The 20,052-nt window shown below is 40.1% G+C and overlaps 1 protein-coding gene across 1 annotated transcript in view; it reads right to left on the reverse strand.

The window, feature by feature from the left end:
* vps37d (VPS37D subunit of ESCRT-I) overlaps nucleotides 1–1,965 on the reverse strand; it is a 33,247-nt gene extending 31,282 nt beyond the window's left edge. Inside the window, exon 1 of the mRNA XM_084564740.1 lies at nucleotides 1,759–1,965. Coding sequence (XP_084420866.1) covers nucleotides 1,759–1,881 — 123 coding nt within the window. The 5' untranslated portion in view covers nucleotides 1,882–1,965. The remainder of the gene's footprint in view (nucleotides 1–1,758) is intronic.
* Between the last annotated feature and the right edge of the window lie 18,087 nt (nucleotides 1,966–20,052).

Here is a 20,052-nt window from a genome sequence, read left to right on the forward strand (position 1 = left end):
CAAAGCAGGTTTACATAACGTCCATAATTACCATAAGACCGATGAAGCGTAGCTGCTGCTCCCACGGCTCACGCGGAGACGAAGAGACGGGCGGTGAAATCATTCATTTGAGCAGCCACAAAGTCTTTAGTTTGTGTTTTGATACCTGCAGTAATGTCGAGCCTCAAACACAGGTTCTGTATTATTATTATTATTTAATGACAGATTAATTGGAGCCTTGGTTGAATAATACGCTCTATAAAACACTCCGAGCTCTGTGGGTCATGACTCACTACGCTAGATAGACTCCCAGGGGAAGACTGCACGACCACTTTGGCTCAATCCTTCAGCTCATTCACTGGTTTTTAAATGTCAAACCAGAAATAAATAAAGTCTCTTTCACATTTCTGAAGAAAGGTCACATCACATCCCAGTGATCCTCGCGCGTTTTAAAAGCAACAACGTCCAGTGTAATTGAATTAACAATCACTTAACTCCTCGGATGTTGGCGCGCGGTCACGGTAGGAATGTGTGTGACAAAAAGACTAAACCCACACCGGTTATGTTTCACTGCATTCACTGTTGTTGCTGTTATTGCCCCACCCTTAGCTGTGAAAAAAGACGTGCTATTCTATAGCCTGCTGGGCAAACGTTCACCTAAATGGGGCAACTGAAAAAAAGTTTATGAAGCCTCGGTACGCCTCTGTCTCTTTCTATGCTCTTTCTATTACTATGTTATCTATAAAAAACGGTCACACTAACAGGATAAAATTAAAGTTTCTGTGAATAAATGTTAAAATTAAGTTCTGCTTTAAAGCTAAGGTATGAGTTACTATTATAAATGTCCAGAAAATTAGTTTTAAGTCGTGGTTATCATCATGACTTGGTGTGGAGGTGTGTTTGTATGTGTGGACGCCAGGAAAGACACATGGAATACCCTTTAAAAAAACGCAGCAATTTAAGTTTAACCAAGTTTACACGTAAATCTACGCAGAATAAAAGTACAATTTAATATGGTTTCTAAAAGTCAGAGATCAACCCTTCCCTTCGGCATTAATCCGATTCTTTCACAAGACGCAAAGCACTGCAAGATTTACTCTTTTATGTAGAATAAACGCATAACTAAGGATTGAGCCGTTCAGTATCACTGGAGCGGTGAGGACTAAGGAGGACCAGTTATAAAAGTGTAAATTATATTCAGATTACTCATTTTATAAACACTATAAATGTGCGGAATTATAGATAATGTCCTAAATTAGATTTTTATTACAATTCGTGTTCGGTCTGGTCTTGTAGGTCTTCAGAAAAGTTAAGAAAATTAGCAATGTCGGATTTTTTTAATTGAGTTTGGCGTGAAGACTCAAAATCACATTAACAGGCGAGTATGGGGGCTTCAACGCTACGATATGATGCCTCCCGTGCAGTACAAACGATTTTATACTCAAGCACTCATGTTTTCCGATCTAAAACATTGATTTCTAAAAGGTTTTTCCATCTTGTCTGAAGTAACTAATCATTTATCGCAAATATCAGTAGGTTAACGCAAACAAATTGGAAATGCGACCACTCGCCACGCAGACAATCGATGAGCCATGTACTTGAAAGCGGATCTGATTTACTCGCTGCAAATGATGAGCACCCGATTTTCAGCAACAATAAAGAAATAAAGAAAAAAACATGTTTTAACTTGGATAAAAGAAGAGGTTTTAGCAAACAGCTAACACGGCACTTTGGTTCTTGAGAGGGGGGGGGGGAACGAACAGGAATGGGGATGCCTACCTTCTCATTGAGTCGAATGATTTGGTCCATTTTGTCGTCGTTTTGTAGGAGCTCCCGCAGCTCAGTCGTGCTCAGAGCCCTGTAGCCGTCGGGACAAGAGTTTCCCTCCTTCACGCTGGACATTTTATCCCGTTAAGTCTCGAGCGAGGACGGTTTGGAAACATCAAGCCCAGCGCAGCGGTTACATCTCGCTCACATTGGAATGCGCTGCGATCAGACCGCACGCGGCGCCAGTCGCTCAACGGTCGCACTTCCTGTCGGCCTCGCCTTCAAAATAAAACGATCCCAAACCCCGGAAATAGCGTCTTTGTAGTTTCCTGACACAAACAAACAGGAGAAGTCAAAAACTTATTCACAAATTATATATATATATATATATATATATATATATATATATATATATATACAAATCATGACAAAAAAATGTATTTGCAAATAATAAATTGAATTCAAATAAATATTTTTTCATTTATAAAATGTTTGATTTGAGAAAATTCATTCAAATAATTACACAAGAACAATGTCGTGTTTTGTTTCTTCTGCTATATTTGAAAATTAAAGTGTTTCTTTTAGTGCTTTATTTATTCAGTGACTTTCTTCCTTGTGTTTTATTGTTACGCTGATCAGCCATAACTATATGACCATCTTCCTAATCCCCTCAGGTACAGACTCAAGGTGTGCTGTGTGTACCTGGCACCGGCGATGGCTGCATTTCGTCCACTACCATCAGGGAATAGTATTTCGTTGAAAGGTTGGTCTGCTTAGGTCCAAGTAACATCCACATGAATGGTAGGACGGGGGGCGGCATGGTCATGTGTGGTGTTTGGTGCATGTATCTGTGCAGGCAGTGTTGGGAAGGATACTTTCAAAATGTATTCCGTTACAGAATACAGAATACATGCCCAAAAATGTCATTTGTAACGTATTCCGTTACATCACTCAATCTGAGTAACGTATTCTGAATACTTGGATTACTTCCACATTGAATTGCATTTTATAAGTGTAGGAATGCGACCATCAAATCCTGCTCACTAAACAGGCCTATTCTGGTGTGTTCTTCTGTTCCAACTGGCTGAATGTGTTAGGCCCAAGTCTCCCTTAAAGTGCAAATTATATATTATCTAACATAGGTGTTGCAACTTCAGGATGAGGCAAGCAGAGATTGCACTGCACAGTTATATTGCGTCCCTTCTCTTTCTTGAAGATGAAATGATCTTTGAATTTCCACGATGAAAACGTATTCTTGCCCTGTTGTGCCGCTTCCAGCTCCACCTCTGCTAGCTCCTCTTCCGACTCCGTTGTGACTGATCACGCAGCTCATTTTTTCGTTTTCATATTGGGGCTTCTGGGAAATGCATGGAGTTGACTTAATTTATTTAGAAAGTGAATAAACTCGTGAAACAGAAGTATCGTCATGTAATCCATTGATTTCAACAATGTAACTGTAACGGAATACAGTTACTCATAATTTGTATTCTGAATACGTAACTCCGGTACATGTATTCCGTTACTCCCCAACACTGTGTGCAGGTATGTTGAAGTTTAATCAAGTTTACCGAGAAACCTCATAAATATTCAAGCATTTAAACAGGATATTAACATGAGCCTGAATAGATTAACCTGCTAAGGCGCCTGGGGCAAAAAAAATAATAATAAATAAATAATAAAAGCGCTCCCAGGCATCCTTTATCAACCCTCATTCCTTCTCTCTCTCTCTCTCTCTCCATGCATTATGTACAGTGTTAATATAACAGAAGAATACATGGCCAGAGGGTTTCTCTGAAGACACTGTAGGAACATGCACTATGTAAGCCTGTCCAGTGTCCTCTGAAGGAGACAGACCTGGTTGTCTTCTTTTTACGGTTACCTAAACATTTTCCTGATCTTATCTGAGAGTTAGTTTCAGTTGCCTCGTACCTCCCTGATCTTAAAATACACAACAGATACATACAAGTGGTTTCTAAACAGCTGGCGGGGGAGTCTGGAGTCCATCAACGGCTCAACTGGATTAAAATGAACTTCTCCAGTTAAAGGTTCTTCCTCTCTTCTTTTTCCTATTTCATTGTTTGCATCATTTGCATATATTCCCCTTTATTTATTAATTTAATAAAGTTTATATGAGTTCCACAACGCCTTACAATTAATTTTACATTCCTATTTGCTCTTATTTTCCATTCTGTAACACTTTTACCTCCAAATATTTATTAATAATCTAATTTTTAATGTTGTGTTTGGGTCAAACTGCCACCTTTAGCTCAACTTCCGTTTTAGAATTTTCAACATAAAAGTCTCCATGATAAAACCAGCAAGAACAGTATTTATTTATTTATTTTAATAGGAAATACATTTCAATGGCTATATTATAAGAACTTCATGAAATAAATGCACACTTTGATCAACATTATTTAGCATTTAGAAGCAGCAAAAAAAAAATAAAAAATAAGTGAGCAGATACTATAATGAAGGATTATTATGTGTGTGTAGGTCACCAGAATACATGAACTGGCTGAGGATGTTTTTTTGTTCTGATAAACACCGTCTAAATTATTATGTTTTTGTTTCCTCTGTGCTGACTCTGCACCGGTCGGTAGGAGGCACCTGAGGGCCCTTGAGCCACCAGAGGGCCCCCAAGGCAACCAGCTGATATTACACGGTTCACGGCTCACAAGACTAAAAGAAACTGAGCACTTTCGCTTTGTGTAACTTCATCCTTTTCCCCTTCTGTAGATGGAAACTGTGCACCACTACTCTTATCTAACAAGATAATTATATTCCGGACTAATTAAAAAAAGAAATCACATTTTGATAACGTCTTCTCCGGTAAATATTGCTTTATCGCCCCATTACTGTCGACTGGAGTCTCTGGGGACTTAAAGGAAAATATCTGGTCGTTAACAGCTCATATAGTCATGTGAGTTTCCATTTAAACCCCAACTCTCCACCAGTCTTTTAGAAACTGAAGAAGCTTGGAGGAAATGTCTCCAAGAAACTCTACAAGTCCAGTTCCCTTTGTTTCCGCTTGTTTTCTTGGGATAAACCATGATCTAGAGCCTCCACAGACATTTTTTATTGTCCTTAAAAGAGACGTTTGCATCTTTAATCAGCTAAGGACCCTTCTGATTTATCTTGTGACGGTTTTGAGGGGTCTGACCTCTAGTTTGGGAACCACTGGCCTCTATGAATGGTGAAAAGTCCGTCTCGTTGCGTTGCTGTGCTTTTATTTTGACACATTTGCCTAACTATACCTCCGTACTCAAGTTCAAATTAAGTTTCTGCTTTAATGTGAAGTTTAATTGAACTAGTTTGCCGTATCGGAGCCCTGATTTGAAGCTCCCCCTTGTGATTGCCTCTGACAGCTCTTTAGACGTCGGAGCAGTCAGGAAATGAACTCGGTTTCTGGCTGCATGGTTGGCAGCAGTGGAACCACATCACTTCGCTTTTGCTGACCATTGCTGCATTCGTAGCCAAACGGCGGTCGTACGCATAAACTCTGGTTTCAGTGGACAAAGCTCTCCTTCATTTTCTTTCTTTCTTTTTTTTTTTGTGGATTCAGGAGATGTGTTGACGGCAAATGCGCCATGAAGAGAAAGAATTGTCTTTCCACCCAAACAAAGACTCTGTGAGACGGTTATTGTTGTCGTCCTCAGCGATTCTTCAGCTATTTGATTACACAGTAGATAGTATTTTCAATCTGCCAGTATATTTATCCTTGAAATCTAAAACCAACATTACATTTCTTGGATCATTTACCAGTTTTTGTAAAAATGCCCAGTGCATCAGTTTGGTTCTATTTAAATCTGTGTTCTATTTATACTGTTGTCAGTAATGTCGGGGCACCACAGGGGACTGTCCTGTCTCCATTTCTGTTCACTCTTTACACCTCCGATTTCCAGTCCACCTGCAGAAGTTCTCTGATGACTCTGCAGTGGTTGGGTGTATTAGAGATGGAGTGGATGGTTCATTCAGGAGTAGGTGGACCACCTACTCCTGAATGTGGACAAGACCAAGGAGCTGGTCATTGACTTCAGGAGGAAGAGGACACCAGCGGAGCCCATCACCATCCAGGACCTGGAGGTGGAAGTAGTGGACTGCTATAAGTACCTTGGAGTCCACATGGACAACAGACTGGACTGGAGGGACAACAGTGATGCTGTGGACAAGAAGGTCCTGAGTAGACTCTACTTCCTGAGGTCTTTTAATGTCTGCAGCAAGTTCATGGAGACTTTCTACCAGTCTGTACTTTGATCCGAAAGGCTGGACATGTTATTGGCAGTGAGTTGGAGATGTTTGTCTCAGTGAGGGACAGGAGGACGCTGGAGAAACGTCTCTCCATCATGGACAATCCATCTCGTCCACTACACCAGGCTATAGAGGGACAGTTGAGCTCATCCTCCAACAGACTGATCCAGCTCCACTACCACAGTGAACGCTACAGGACTTCATTCATACCTGTTAGGGAGGAATTTGTGGTGATGCCGATGAAGAAGAAGAAGCACCAGAGTCCTGTATGTCTTATGCTGAAGGAGTTTATTTAGGCTCGATGGAGGAGTAGGCTCGATCGAGCTTCGTCATCACAACATAAGTGCACGAGTCCACCTCAAATTCTAAGGGACAAACAGTAAAGCTCAGATTCTTATACTAGCAAAGTGTCTTCCAGTGACAGCATTATCATCTAACACTACAGCTATGTCTGTAATGCAAAGTATCCTCCAGAGAGTGAGATTGAAGACGCCAAAGAGGGACCTTGGTCTTGGCATATTCCTCAGAGAGAAAACAGGGCAGATAACTGACGCCAGAAGTAATCGCACATTAACCACACAAACTATCTATAGGGAAGTCAAATTATTCTCTAACAATCCCAAACTCTATCCTTTCTGTAACAGATAACTCCATGTTATTCATGTTAATGGACACTATTGCACCTTACTATCATCCCTATGTATATAACATATATTCTTCCGTCTCTATTTCTTGTACATTTGTTCATACGCTAATTCTGTACATTTTTTTGCTTATTTTATTTTATTTAATCTTTCTTTTACTTGTGTTTTTTTTTTTTTATGTGCAACTAAGCTACTGTGACCAAGCAATTTCCCTTGTGGAACAATAACGTTTATCAAAGTCTAAGTCAATAACTCAACTGATGAATAATTAACATTTCTTCCAAGTGTCTTCTTCGATGTCAAAAGACTGGTGGAGAGTTCACGTTTTTATTAGAAGCATCTGTGGGCGTCGCCCGGATGAAACGCACATGACTAATGTCTGTTAGCGCCACCACCCCTACTGAAGGGGGTTTTATCATCTCCGTCAACTCAAAACACAACTTCTGAAGAAAAAAAGAAAATAAAATATGACGAGGCAACGGTGGGGAGAGAACGAGGAGAGACCACAGTGTGTGTGTGCGTCTAGATTGAAACGGAACAAGTTAGGAAGCCACGTGGAGACGAGCCAGTGGATTTCTTCATAATAAATAAAACTGTCATGCACAACAGAATCACTTTATAAAAGCTGCATCTGTGTCTTCAAATCAGCTCGGCTCAGAAAGTTGCCCATAGAGTTACTGAGTGTGAAAATAAACAAACAAACAAAAAAAATGCAAAGTGAAGTAGAGGAATTAATTCTTCCCTCTGTTATGGATTTTAGACTTGGATAAACTTTACTGATCCACAAGGGAAATTGCTTGGTCACAGTAGCTTAGTTGCACATAAAAAAAAAACACTCTTAAGAACCACAAGTAAAAGAAAGATTAAATAAAGTAAAATCTAGTAAAATAGCTCTCAATTTACCGGTCGATCTAGGTTCCAATCCTCACCAATGGTCATGAACTTTGGGTAATGACCGAAAGAATGAGATCGCGAATACCTAGGCGCCTCCCGGGAGAGGTGTTTCGGACATGTCCCACCGGAAGGAGACCTCTGGGCCGACCCAGGACACGATGGAGGGATCATATCTCTTGTCTGGCCTAGGAACGCCTGAGGATTCCTCCGGAGGAGCTGGTGGAAGTGGCTGGGGAGAGGACTTTCCTGCTGAGGCTGCTGCCCCCGCGACCCGGACCCGGATAAGCAGGTAAAATTAAATAAAATAGTATAAGCAAAAAATGTACAGAATTAGCATATGAACAAATGTTGAACAAAGGTGAGCTGTTGTCCAGCTGGATAGAGTAAGGTATGAATGACGTCCTGTAGCGTTCACTGTGGGAGTGGAGCTGGATCAGTCTGTTGGAGAATGAGCTCCACTGTCCCTCTATAGTCTGGTGGAGTGGATGAGACTGACTGTCCATGATGGAGAGCAGTTTGTCCAGTGTCTCCACAAACGTCTCCAACTCACAGCCAATAACGTGACAACATCTCAACGATGGATGATGAAGCAACAACAAGATAAAAGTAAATCCCTCTATCAGACAATACAGTCTGGAGGTTCGTCTACGATCTGACGCCGCTTTGCTCTGCAGATGGATGAAGCAACAAAGACCGGTGCATTAGAGGATCTTCAACCTGAGACATTGTTGTTAAGTGTCTGACTGACTTCTCCAGTCATTTAGAAGTAAAGAAGTCCCAAGGATGACGGTGAAAATGTCTTCAAGAAAACAAAAACAAGTCAAGTTGGCTTTGTTTTATCTTTCCTTTTTAGCTACACCATGACCTGGATGACTAACTAACTGTGTGTCCTCCATGTCACTCGGGTCTCAAGCCAAACCTGGTTGGAGTCTCTGGCCGTTAATGTCTCCTTAGAGCACCACTAATTATGGAAAAACAACAGGACAACACCCAGGTTCATTTGAATTTACAGGTGAGTGTCTGATCGTTACAGACCCTGGTAATGTGTCAACCACAGATGTTAAAACCTAAACCCTCCTCCAGTCAAATAGAACTGAAGAAGCTACTTGGATTAAATGTTTTTAAATGTCTTTTTAGACATACCATGACCTGGATGACTGAGAATCTTCACAAACATATTTCAGTTTCAATTTGCATGAAATTAAAATCAAAATATGGGAAAACCACATTGCGTTTTTATACTTTATGCAGTGCATGGTGCACAGCTCAGTCACAATAAATTCATTCATTCATTCATTCAGATCTTAATCATGTAAGTTACACCCACAGATGTTCCTGATAAAAACCTAAACTTCCCAACAGTCGTACAGAACTGAAGAGTCTACTTGGCTGAAATGTCAAACAAGCCTTTTCTTCAGCTTTGTGTTCTGGATTTACCGTGTCCTGGATGAGCGGCAGCCTTTACAGACATATTTTACCGTCGGTTAGATGTCAATTTGTATGAAATTAGAAACAAAATATGGCAAACGCACCTTGCTTATTATACGTTTGTGAATAGGAAATGGTGCATGCAGCAGAGCTCCGTCATAACCCATGACTCACACGAAGGTTCTCAGTCATCCAGGGCATGTTGTATACAAAGAACAAGCTGAAACAAGGGTAACTGGACTTGTTGGGTTTCGCCACTCATCCAAGTAGCTTCTTCATGGGAAGAAGTTGAAAAAAATCCAGACGCGGTTGGAGTTAGTGGGTCATTAGAGAACCACTAATCGTGGAAAAACGGGTCATTAACCGACGTTAGTCATGTGAGTTTTAGGTGGAAACCAGCCACAAATGTTCCAAATAAAATCTAAACCCTGCCCCCGAGTCATTTAGAGCCGAAGAAGACACTTTGATGAAGCGTCTTTAAGAAGTTGTTTTAGCTTTGTTTTTTTGGATTTACAGTGCCCCACATGACTGAGAACCTTCCCAGACATTATTAAACCTGTTATAGGTGATATATGACCTCCTCAAAGCCACCTAAACCACATTCATCCCACAAACAAACAGCACATCCTGCCCACACTAACGGACCACCTACTCAGACGACGATCCCAGAATTAACTCCCTGACCCTTTTCCTAATTTATTTCGTCATTAAAATGGAGGCTAGAGAAAACGACGACCTTCAGATAATAAAAAAGGCTTTTAATGTTCATTATAGATATTAATTCTTATACAAAATATTATACATACAGTGATTCTCCAGTCTGCTTCTGATACCTGCTCACACGTAATAAAAACTACTATTGTCTCTGACAGTTTCAGTTTCTTCAATGAATACTTTGACCGTCAGCTCCATTCATTCATTTTTTATTCATCATCAGTCTCTGACGTAACCTCCATCCGCTGTGTCTCATACTCTCCCCCGAATCATCGCTTGCATCATTCGTATCATCATCAGCTGGACAGTTTGGATCCTTAGTGACGCTACATAAATAAAACGTCCGCAACAGGAACTGCAACTTGTCTCCTCATGTAGGACGAGCAAAAACACATTTTCAAGTGCGAAGCTGAAGCAGACACACATTTGCTCAGCGTGCCAAACTTTGTGACACCTGCAAAGATTCACGAATACTTAATAAATCTGTGTAGTAATGTTCTACATTTACACAGCCAATAAATTACATAAAATATATCCAGCCTCTTGGACGAACTCCCCTTTTATTGCGTTCAATGCTGAGTACCTTTCTTTTATATTAAACCATTTACAAAAAAAGATTCTTTACTGTGAAAGAAACCAGATTTCTACAAAGTAATGCAAATTAATTAAATATATATATAATGTAAAAGGCCCTGTAATAGACTGGAGACCTGTCCAGTACCGCGCCTCTCATGCAATGACAGCTGGGATAGGCTCTTGTTTAAAAGAGGGGAAACCATCCAAGTGGGTGGAATACTTTTTATAACTACTTGTGAGTTATCATCAAAAAACTCTGCTCAGATGTCAATAATGCTGCAACTTCCTCTCACTCTGGTGACTCTAAAACAACCTACAGGTTTTGACACCGGTCACAAAAGTACCGCATATACAAGGGACTATTTTTAGCTGCATATTAATATACATTGAGCGCCTGAGTGAGTGAGTGTTGCAGGATGTACGCGGAAGTGACTCAGGTTTAAATGCAGCGTATGTGCGACGGTGACCGCAACAGTGGCTCAGAGAACAAGGCGTGTGGTGCTTTAAAACATTCACAATTTCACAAAATGTCACAAAATGATCAAATAACACAGATAAAAGCTGCGTTACTGCAGCAAATACATTTCCCACACTGTATGCACCAAAAGGAAGCCATGATTCTCTTTGGGTCTCTTTCAGATTATTTCAAACTAAATTGAACATAAATATTCCAATTACACTTTTATCAAGTGGCTGGGTTTATCAATAAATAATTTTTTTACTTATTTTTCCCTCATTAAAGCTTGTTAACTTCTTGCGCACAACCAAGTTGAAATCAGAAAATCAGAATTAATCTTTATTATCTGTTAATCTATTTTAATTTATTTAAATTTAATCTACGGTTGTGATTTTATGTGTTTTTCCTGGACTGTGCTGGTGTCACCTTCTTGAAAGCAGAGTTATATTAAAGATTTGCAATAATATTGAGATTAAAAAAAGATTATGTTTTAAATCAGAAACACAAAAGTCTTCTATTTTGAAAGGCTGCTGCATACTACTAAGTATATAAAACTGAAAAGGATCTAACTAACTCACACCAGTTGTCTCCAGGAATAAGCAGATTTCAGTTAGTTTGTTAGTTTTGTCTTCATGAAAAAACAACTTAAAGAAATCCTTGGTGAAATCTCTGCCCAGCAGGATTCAGATGTAGGAGAGTCTAAAGTGCCTCGTGTGGTCTTATCCGACATCATCGTAGTCCTCTTCGTCATGGTTTTCGGATCCGATGTCGTCGTAGTCGTCGTTGGAGATGTTGTCTGCTCCTGGATGTGACGGATCAGGGAGGAAGGGCTCCTCGTCGCCCTCCACCTCCACGTAGTCAGGCTGATCGTCCGTGCATTCCTCATAGTCGTTTTCCTCGGCCAGGTTCTCGTAGCTTTCACCAAGCGCCGCTCCGGATTTCATGTTCGCACTGGGATCGTTGCAGACTGGAGGAGCGGGGAAGTCCCCTGCTTCGTCATCCAACTTCAAATAGTCAGGCTGCTGGTCTGTGGTCTCCTCGTAGTCGTGTTCCTCGGCCAGATTCTCGTAGCTTTCACCAGGCGCTGGACCAGATTTCACGTTCGCACCAGGATCACTGTAGGCTGGAGGAGCGGGGAAGGCCCCCACTTCGTCATCCAACTTCAAATACTCGGGCTGCGGCTCTGTGGTCTCCTCGTAGTCGTGTTCGCTCTCCTCGTTGTCGTCGGGTATGCTCTGCTCGTAGTTGGGGGTCTCGGCAAGGTTCTCGTAGCTCTGGGCTTCTGAAATAATAAGTTTCACATTCAGTCGTAGCATTTATTTAGATCACCTGACCTCACTACAGAAAACCAGATTGACCACATATGCATAAACAGGAAGTTCAGATGCTCTGTCCTGGAACTACGAGGAAGCGGGGAGAAGCCGCCAGGTCAGACCATCACCTACTGACAACTAAAACACAACTGAAGCTGAAACGCTGCAACAGCCCCTGTGACAACTGTGAGCCAAATTCAACATCCAGCTCTTCCAGGACATAGGAACAACTGAACTGTATGGAACAAGTTCTAAGCCCTGCAAGAAGATGACAAAACACCAATGGAGGAGTGTTGTAAATGCCTGAAAAACATATAGACGGAGACCTGTTCAGAAGTGTTGGGGTGTAAGATAACAAACCACAAGCTGCGGTTTGTTAAGAGAAACAATGAAAAGAATAGAAGAGAGGAGGGTAAAAAAAAACACACACACAAAGAACAACCGCATAACACAAGCACAAAAGGTGTCAGGCCATAGAGAATATGAAGCTGTAAATATGGAGGTGAGAAAATTACGTCAAAGACTTGGCACAGCAAGCCACAGCCTCAAAGAGCAACCTCAAGGGTGTCTACTTGATCACAAGGAAACTAGCAGACAAGTTGAGGCAACAAGCAGGGGCAACTCCTGACCACCAAAGAACACCAGCAGAAAAGATGGACGGAGCACTTCAAGGTGCTCCCTGCCCAGAGGGTAGAGATCCCACCCAGCTGCCCAGATGCTGGAGGTAAGCTGCAACAAGGTCTTAAGTAAGGAAGGCAATAAAGGGAAGTAGGAAGGGACAGACAAGATCCCTGCAGAGGCCTTACACAAGCTCCTCTTGAAACCACAACTACCATGCTTCACCAGCCGATCAAACAGATATGGGAGGAAGAGATCATACCAACAGACTGAAGGACGGTCTCATTGCATTTGTACCCAAGCCCAAGAAAGGAGACATCAAGGAGTGTAACAACAACAGCAGAGGTATCATGCTGCTACCAACACCTGGCAAAGTGTTGATAGGCTGAGAGAGAACCAGGCTGGTTTCTGGAACAGAGGATTGTGCAGTGACCAAATTGCCAATAGGGTATCCCTCCGAAATATATAAACATCCAGGGTATGCAATGTCAAGGGCTCCACCAGGGATGAAAAGATCAAAGTGCTCACTGTTGTGAGACAGGGCTGCCTCCCCTCTCTGTTCCTCTTCCTCATATGTATCGACTGGATCATGAAACAGCAATAAAAAGATATGGCATCCGGTGGAGTCTGACGGAACACCCTGATGAACTCGACTTTGACTACTCTGACGTACACACCAACATGTGCAGGACAAGACAACTCGGCCGGAAACAACCACAACTGAGCTCGGACTCAACATAAATGGGCCAAAAACCAAAATCTTGCGGATTAACAACAAAAGCATGAATTCCATAACCCTTGAGGGTGACTGTCTCGAAGAGATCAATAAATTTAGCTACTTGAGAAGTGTGATAGCTATGGACGGAGGGCAAGAGGAAGACGTAAAGGCAAGAATTGCAAAGGCTAAGGCAGCATTCAACATCCTAACCAAGATCTGGAAAACAAAAAACATCTCTCTGAAGGCCAAGCTCAAAATCATCAACTCCAACATCAACTCCAACGTCAAAGTCGTACTAGTAGAACACCACTATCATCATAAGCAAGCTGCAGATAATCATAAACCACTGCCTAAGACGCATCCTTGGGATCTTCTGGCCAAACACAATCAAAAACATCACTCTGTGGGAACACACCAACTAGGAACCAATAGAAGTACAGATGAAAAGGAGAAAGTGGATCTGGATTGGTCACACACTGAGAAGAAACAACGTAGCAATAACCAAACAGGCACTGACGTGGAACATACAGGGCAAACGAGGGAAGAGGTCGTCTCAAGAACATCTGGAGAAGAAGCACAGAGCTCAAAAGTTCAAGAAGGAGGGGCCGACGTGGCCCAAGACAGGAATGGGTGGAGGCGAGTCACTGAATGGCCTAAGTTCCGAAAGGAAGTCAAAGGCCTGAGAAGAGGAAGAAGAAGTTGCTTGGTGAAATATTTCTGCAGCTTGATTGATTTAATGAATCAGCGTTTAATGAGAAGCGCTACAAGCGGACGTTGTTCACGTGCAAAGCCAAAGGTCACCACAGGGGTAAAAGCGAAAGACAACAAAAAAAGACCGTTTGTTTTCTTCTCCTGTCAAACTAATATAATGGGTCTGACCCCACTGGGTGTTTATAAGTAAACCTAATCGTATGTAAATTAGAAAACTGTACCCAAAAAATGTTTGCACAACACTGTACCGTGTGGTTTTTTTAGGCGTATAGTGGCGCTTCCTGTTTCATTAAATTCACTTCTCAGTTTTGGTTCTTCGAATGGTACCAAAACCGTGAATCATCAGATTCTGTAAAAAATATTCTGAACACAATGAAACACTGACAGTACAGCATTGCGTTTGGTGCTAATAATGTATTTTATGTCCGTCGGGGGATGTTTGAGTGTTTTAAAAGGAACTGAGAAAAAATTTAAATATACTCATTACTGTCAAACTGAAAACAGATTTCTACAAAGTAATTTCAATGAAATAATGAAATAATAATGCAATGAATGTGTCTCAAGTGGCTTTATTATAAAGACACCTGCGTCAGGAAGGTCCGGTCACCGGTGAAGACACCATGAAGACAAAGGAACACTCAAGCAACAACAGGTTGCTGAAACTACTTTGAGGAACCCTAGTGAGGGAGGACACCAAGACACAATTAAAAGCTTCATCAGCTTGATTTGACAAGCTGGATGCTTCGAGTTTGCGCAACTCATTAAATTAAGTTTTTTTGAAAGAGTAGTTTGAAAGTTCTTAGTGAATTGGCTCGTTTTTATCATAAACTCTCCATGGAGACCTCTGTTTTTTAAGTTTTAAGAAAGTATTACTGACAGAAACCTTCTGTGCCTTTAATATATGTCGGAATAAGTCATGTTAGTTTCCCTAATTCCCTCTGTACACATAAAATACAGTGATTAGAGGTTATTTATTATTCCCTGTGTTCAAATGTTATATGTGGCAGGAAACTGATACGCCTTTAAAATCCTCCCACAACTCCTTGCACAATGTTAGCAGTTGTTATGGAGCCAAAACGCTTTTTTATTTTGGCCTTATTTCCAAAATGACACCACTTCTCTTGTTGTGGGCTGAGAAAACTTTTACTTAGTGTGATTTAGTGAATCTGAGTCTTGAAGTTGGGCAAGAGGGTGATTTTTTCTTATGAATGATGTCTAACTCTGCTTCATCACTGATCACATGTTGTCAAATGACATACTGTACGGTTGTTTGATATAATTTCTCGTGAAAACCTGGTGATAAACGAGAAGAGGAAGTGTGGCTTGGAAGAGGAGGGGGAATTTTTGGAAGCTTTGCGGCTCAAGTACATTATGCGCCATAGAGAAAGCCAACGTAGTCTTGCCTGCGGTGAGGAACTGCGTCCGAGGTGGAAGAGGAGGAGTAGTGCAACCTTCGATGTTTCTCTCGTGGTACTTGTTGCTCCTGGAAATTGTGAAGAAGGAGAAATTATGGTTTGAAGTTACATTCGGTGAAGAAAATCTGATTTAAAAGAACTGTTTCAGTCTTTCAGAAATGTGCTTATTTACTTTCTTGCAGAGAGTTAGATGGGAGGATTGATACCAAACTAAAAATCTGTACGTTTAGTTTCACAATGACAAAGCTAATGTCCGTACAGTTAGTCTACTGTCTTTTTAGCTTGTATAAAAACAAAAATACAATAATCTAATTAAAATTTTGTTTACTTTTTGGATATCAGGATGTGGCAAATCATCATATGGTATTTTTTCCAGCTAATTTAGCTTAGCACACACGCTAAAAACTGGGATAAAGGCTGGAATGAGAGTCTGCATAATGGAATAAAATTATCTGTCTAAAATAGACAATATATTACACAATGTCCAATTTGTTTAATCCATAAAAGAACTACAGGTTGTGGATTTATAGGGTATTTACAGATTTATAGATATGTGCCAGAAACTGATGTAGGTAGCTTAGCTAGCACATATTCTATCAAGCTAGTCTGCTAGCATGTTTGCTTTTAACCACGATATTTATGTTTTTTATTTGGAAAATGTTAAAAGGTTAGATTATACATCAGAAGGAACTGAAGTATAAAAATTAGCTGTTGTTCTACGCTCAAAGCTGGGGCAGCATCTGCTGCTACCTAGCTTACAGCTAACATCCATACAGTTGGTTCAGTCGCTGTTGAGAATGAATAACAGTACAACGACAGAATTTGAAATTTGCCTCTTTTTTATCTGAGGAATATTGAGCGTGACAAATCCCCATAGTGTAGCTATAGCTGGCTAGCTTTAGCTGGTCAGCTCAGTTTAGTATTAAGGTCTGTGCCAAACAGTACCCCTAAAATTAGCTAACAAGTTAGGCTACACCTCACTCGTTTACTCCAGAAAAGTAGTAGAGCACTGAGATTATTTATTTCTAGCAGATAAACTAAAAGGTGACATCCACAAGCTAATCTCTTATCACTTCTACTCCTGCTAGCAGAGAAGTAAAGCGAGTGCAACTAGCTAGCAAATTTGGTTGTATGTCCAATCCTAGAAGAGTAACTGAGCTATTGTTACAGCTAGCTATCTAATTTGGTAACACTTCTACTACTAGCAGAGTATTTAAACCAGTGCTACTGTTAGTTATCTAAGATGCGAGCATGTCTAATCCTATTCTTGGAGTGAGTGCTGCTACTAGCTTTCTAATTTGGTAGCACATCTAATGATAGCAAAGTAGGTGGGCTAGTGCTACAGCTATCTAGCTAATTTGCTAGAATAGCACCTGCCAGCTGACAGTAATAGGTGCCATTTAATAAATTCATTTTTTAAAATATTACATCTTATACATTTTGGTAGTTGCTTCTTAACAATTTGAATCTTAATTAAACAAAAATATATGGATTGTGTCACCTTCAAACAACAGAACCATGCCAGCCTTTAAGCTAAGCTAACCGTCCCATCATATAATAACTCTCAGCATGAAAGAGCATAAGTCTGGTCCTTTAAATGCAAACTAAAATCCGCCTTGTGCATTCACTGTTAAATGTGAGAAATAAATAGATTCATGCATTACTCCACTTTGAAGTCAGATCCTTTCTGTAGATGTGCGATTGCGTGTTTGCCTGCTGGAAAATAAAACAAACAAGAGAGGGCATGCAATTAATTTAAGCTGCAGAAAAACAATTCAAACTGTTATAAAATGTTTTCAGTTTATTAACAACTCAGCAGGACCAATTCTGGGTTATGTTGTTACAAGTGATTGCAGTAAAACAGGATTATAGTTTAAGACCATATAATTTGTCTTTTTATTTAATTTTAAACTAAACTGTGTTAATAAACCTTAACATAGCACGCTTAAATGTCTGAATTTAATCTATTTTTTTTTATCTCTGCGTGCATTACTGATTCTCTGTGTAATATTATTCTTTGTTCCCTTTATTTGCTCTTTGTTTACCAGCCTGAAGCTCCTCTCTGTGCTGCTGCAGCCCACTTAGCCCAGAAGGATCATTAAAGTTTAATCTAACCAAATCGAGACGGTTCTCCCTAATAAGAGCATTTCATGCAGTTATGATACTTCTCTCAGTGCAGTGAATGTGTTATGGTTTGGTTTCCGTTCTCGTTCTAACTTCTGACATGTGGCAAAGATGTCCATACATCGGTTTTCCAGAAACGGGTAGTTATTGGCACTGAAAATGAAACTAGTGCCGCTCTACTGCTCACTTCAGTTTGACTTTTACATTCCACATGGAGAAAGTGCTGGTGTATGCAGCTGCTTTGATACTGACTACTGATAGAAATGAGTATTTATTTATTTCCATTTCATACTACAACAGAAGAAGGCTTCTTCCACATTAATTAACACGAGTGTTTATTTTCTGCTTTATGAGTACTTTTACGAAAAAGAGGAAAGAAGTGGGGTGCAACCTGGACAGGTCTCCAGTCTATCTCAGGGCTTACACAGAGAGACACTCACACCTACGGCCAATTTAGAATCACCAATTAACCTAACCAGCATGTCTTTGGATGGTGGGAGGAAGCTGGAGAACCTGGAGAGAACCCACGCAGACACAGGGAGAACATGCAAACTCCACACAGAATAAAGGTCTCAAACCCAGATTCAAACCCAGAACCTTCTTGCTGTGAGGCATCAGTGTTAACCACCACACCTGCCACCCCTGACTTCTAATTAAGTCTTTATTTCACAGCATTGCACCTTTAACTGATAAATCATAAATTTAATATTCATGATTTTATAGTTTCTTCACAATTCATGCTGGTTTTCAAATTTTACCAACAGATACCACTTTGTTTTAGCTCCCTTCACATCTGAGGATCATGATTACACAGCAAAACCACCTTTACTCTGCAGAAAACAAAACATATTTCCCTCTTATTTTAATGCTTTAAATTAAATGACTGCAGAGGAAAAAAAAAAAAACTCTGCATCATTTGAGAATAAAAGGTTAAATAGAAAGTCTACAAAATGAAAAAAGGCTTGACAAAACTACTAAACGGTATACAGAATCCACAGTAGTGTAAAATACTTAAACATTACTGCATCTATATTGATAATCTAGTCATAATTAGACAATATCCTGCAGAATGAGTACAGTTTGCTTCTGTGCTTCTATTGAAGTATAGGACACTAAGTACAGATATTTACTTCTGTTTTACTATGTATTTTTGAACAGCTATGTTAGTGAAGGATCTTTATGTTCCATACATTTTATACACTTTCTTATAGTGTACACCTTCGTCTTTGTTTTCACTGTCTGTAACATTCATTTTGGTTTGTAATAGTCGTGCAAGAAAGTAGTTTTATACAGGACTGAACAACATTCAAGTCTTTTCGAAGCAGTACCTATTAATAAGGTACACAGACTCACACCAACGAGGCTTAAAAGTTGACCTTTGTGGTAATTTTCATAATTTACATTATTAGAAAATACAAATGAGTCGCAAACATGGAAAGATTCAGGGGTTCCAGATCAGTGATCAGTCAGCTTCCATGAGGTTTAACCTTCGACTGTAGCCCTCGTGCTTTTACTTAATAATTATATTTTATTGTACAGTATAAGGATTAGTAATTCTAGTACAAAAAGGAAAATGTCTGCACACTACTGTACTCGTGGTTTATCATTGAAATATCATATAATTAATCAGTAGTGTGTTCTTCTGGACAGGTCTCCAGTCTATCACAGGGTTAACACAGAGAGACAGACAGCCATTCATTCTCACACCTAAGACCAATTTAGAATCACCAATGAACCTATATCTGTCTGGGTATACGCCTGCAAAAAGGTTATGCACAGGGTAATAGAATTACTTTTAGCATTTCTTAAATTTGCTTATGAATGAAAAGTATTCGAACATATCCTTTTTGTAAGTTACAAGCAAGCACAAGGTCAGTGCACTCATGATTGTGTAAGGCCCCATGTGGAAGTCAAACTTCCACTTTCATTTTGATTTCGTTAAGTCACGTCTAAATGTGTGTGAAGCTATCGCCACTGACCACATGTGTTTTTGTGTCTGCAACTAACTTTTCTAGTTAAGTGAATTTTCACATAATATGCGGTCAAGTTAAATTTTCCCCTGAATTTAGCACCAAACTCACTTTACTTTCTGTTCAGCGCGGGACACTTTATGCAGACAAAGAGACACAGAGTTTGATTAAACTTTAAAGAAGAAGAAGAAGAAAAATCCAAAGCAAAAGAAGGACCTAAAGAACAATAAGTAAACCCAGAAGAAGAGCTTGAAGAAGCAGAAAGAAGAATTAAAAAAAACAAAAACAAAGATGAATTGTAACCCGAAAAAGAGGAAGAGGAACACGAAACCAAAGAGGGGTCTAAAGAAGAAGAACCTGAAGAAGAACCCGAAGAAGAAGTAGATGCAGAAGAAATAAAAAATAAATGTGAACAAGAAGAAAAAAAAACTGGAAAAGAAGAAAAAGAATCCAAAGAAGAACCTGAAGAAGAA

The sequence above is a fragment of the Chelon labrosus genome, assembly GCF_963514085.1.
Source record: "Chelon labrosus genome assembly, chromosome: 17".
In the NCBI taxonomy this organism is placed as follows: domain Eukaryota; kingdom Metazoa; phylum Chordata; class Actinopteri; order Mugiliformes; family Mugilidae; genus Chelon; species Chelon labrosus.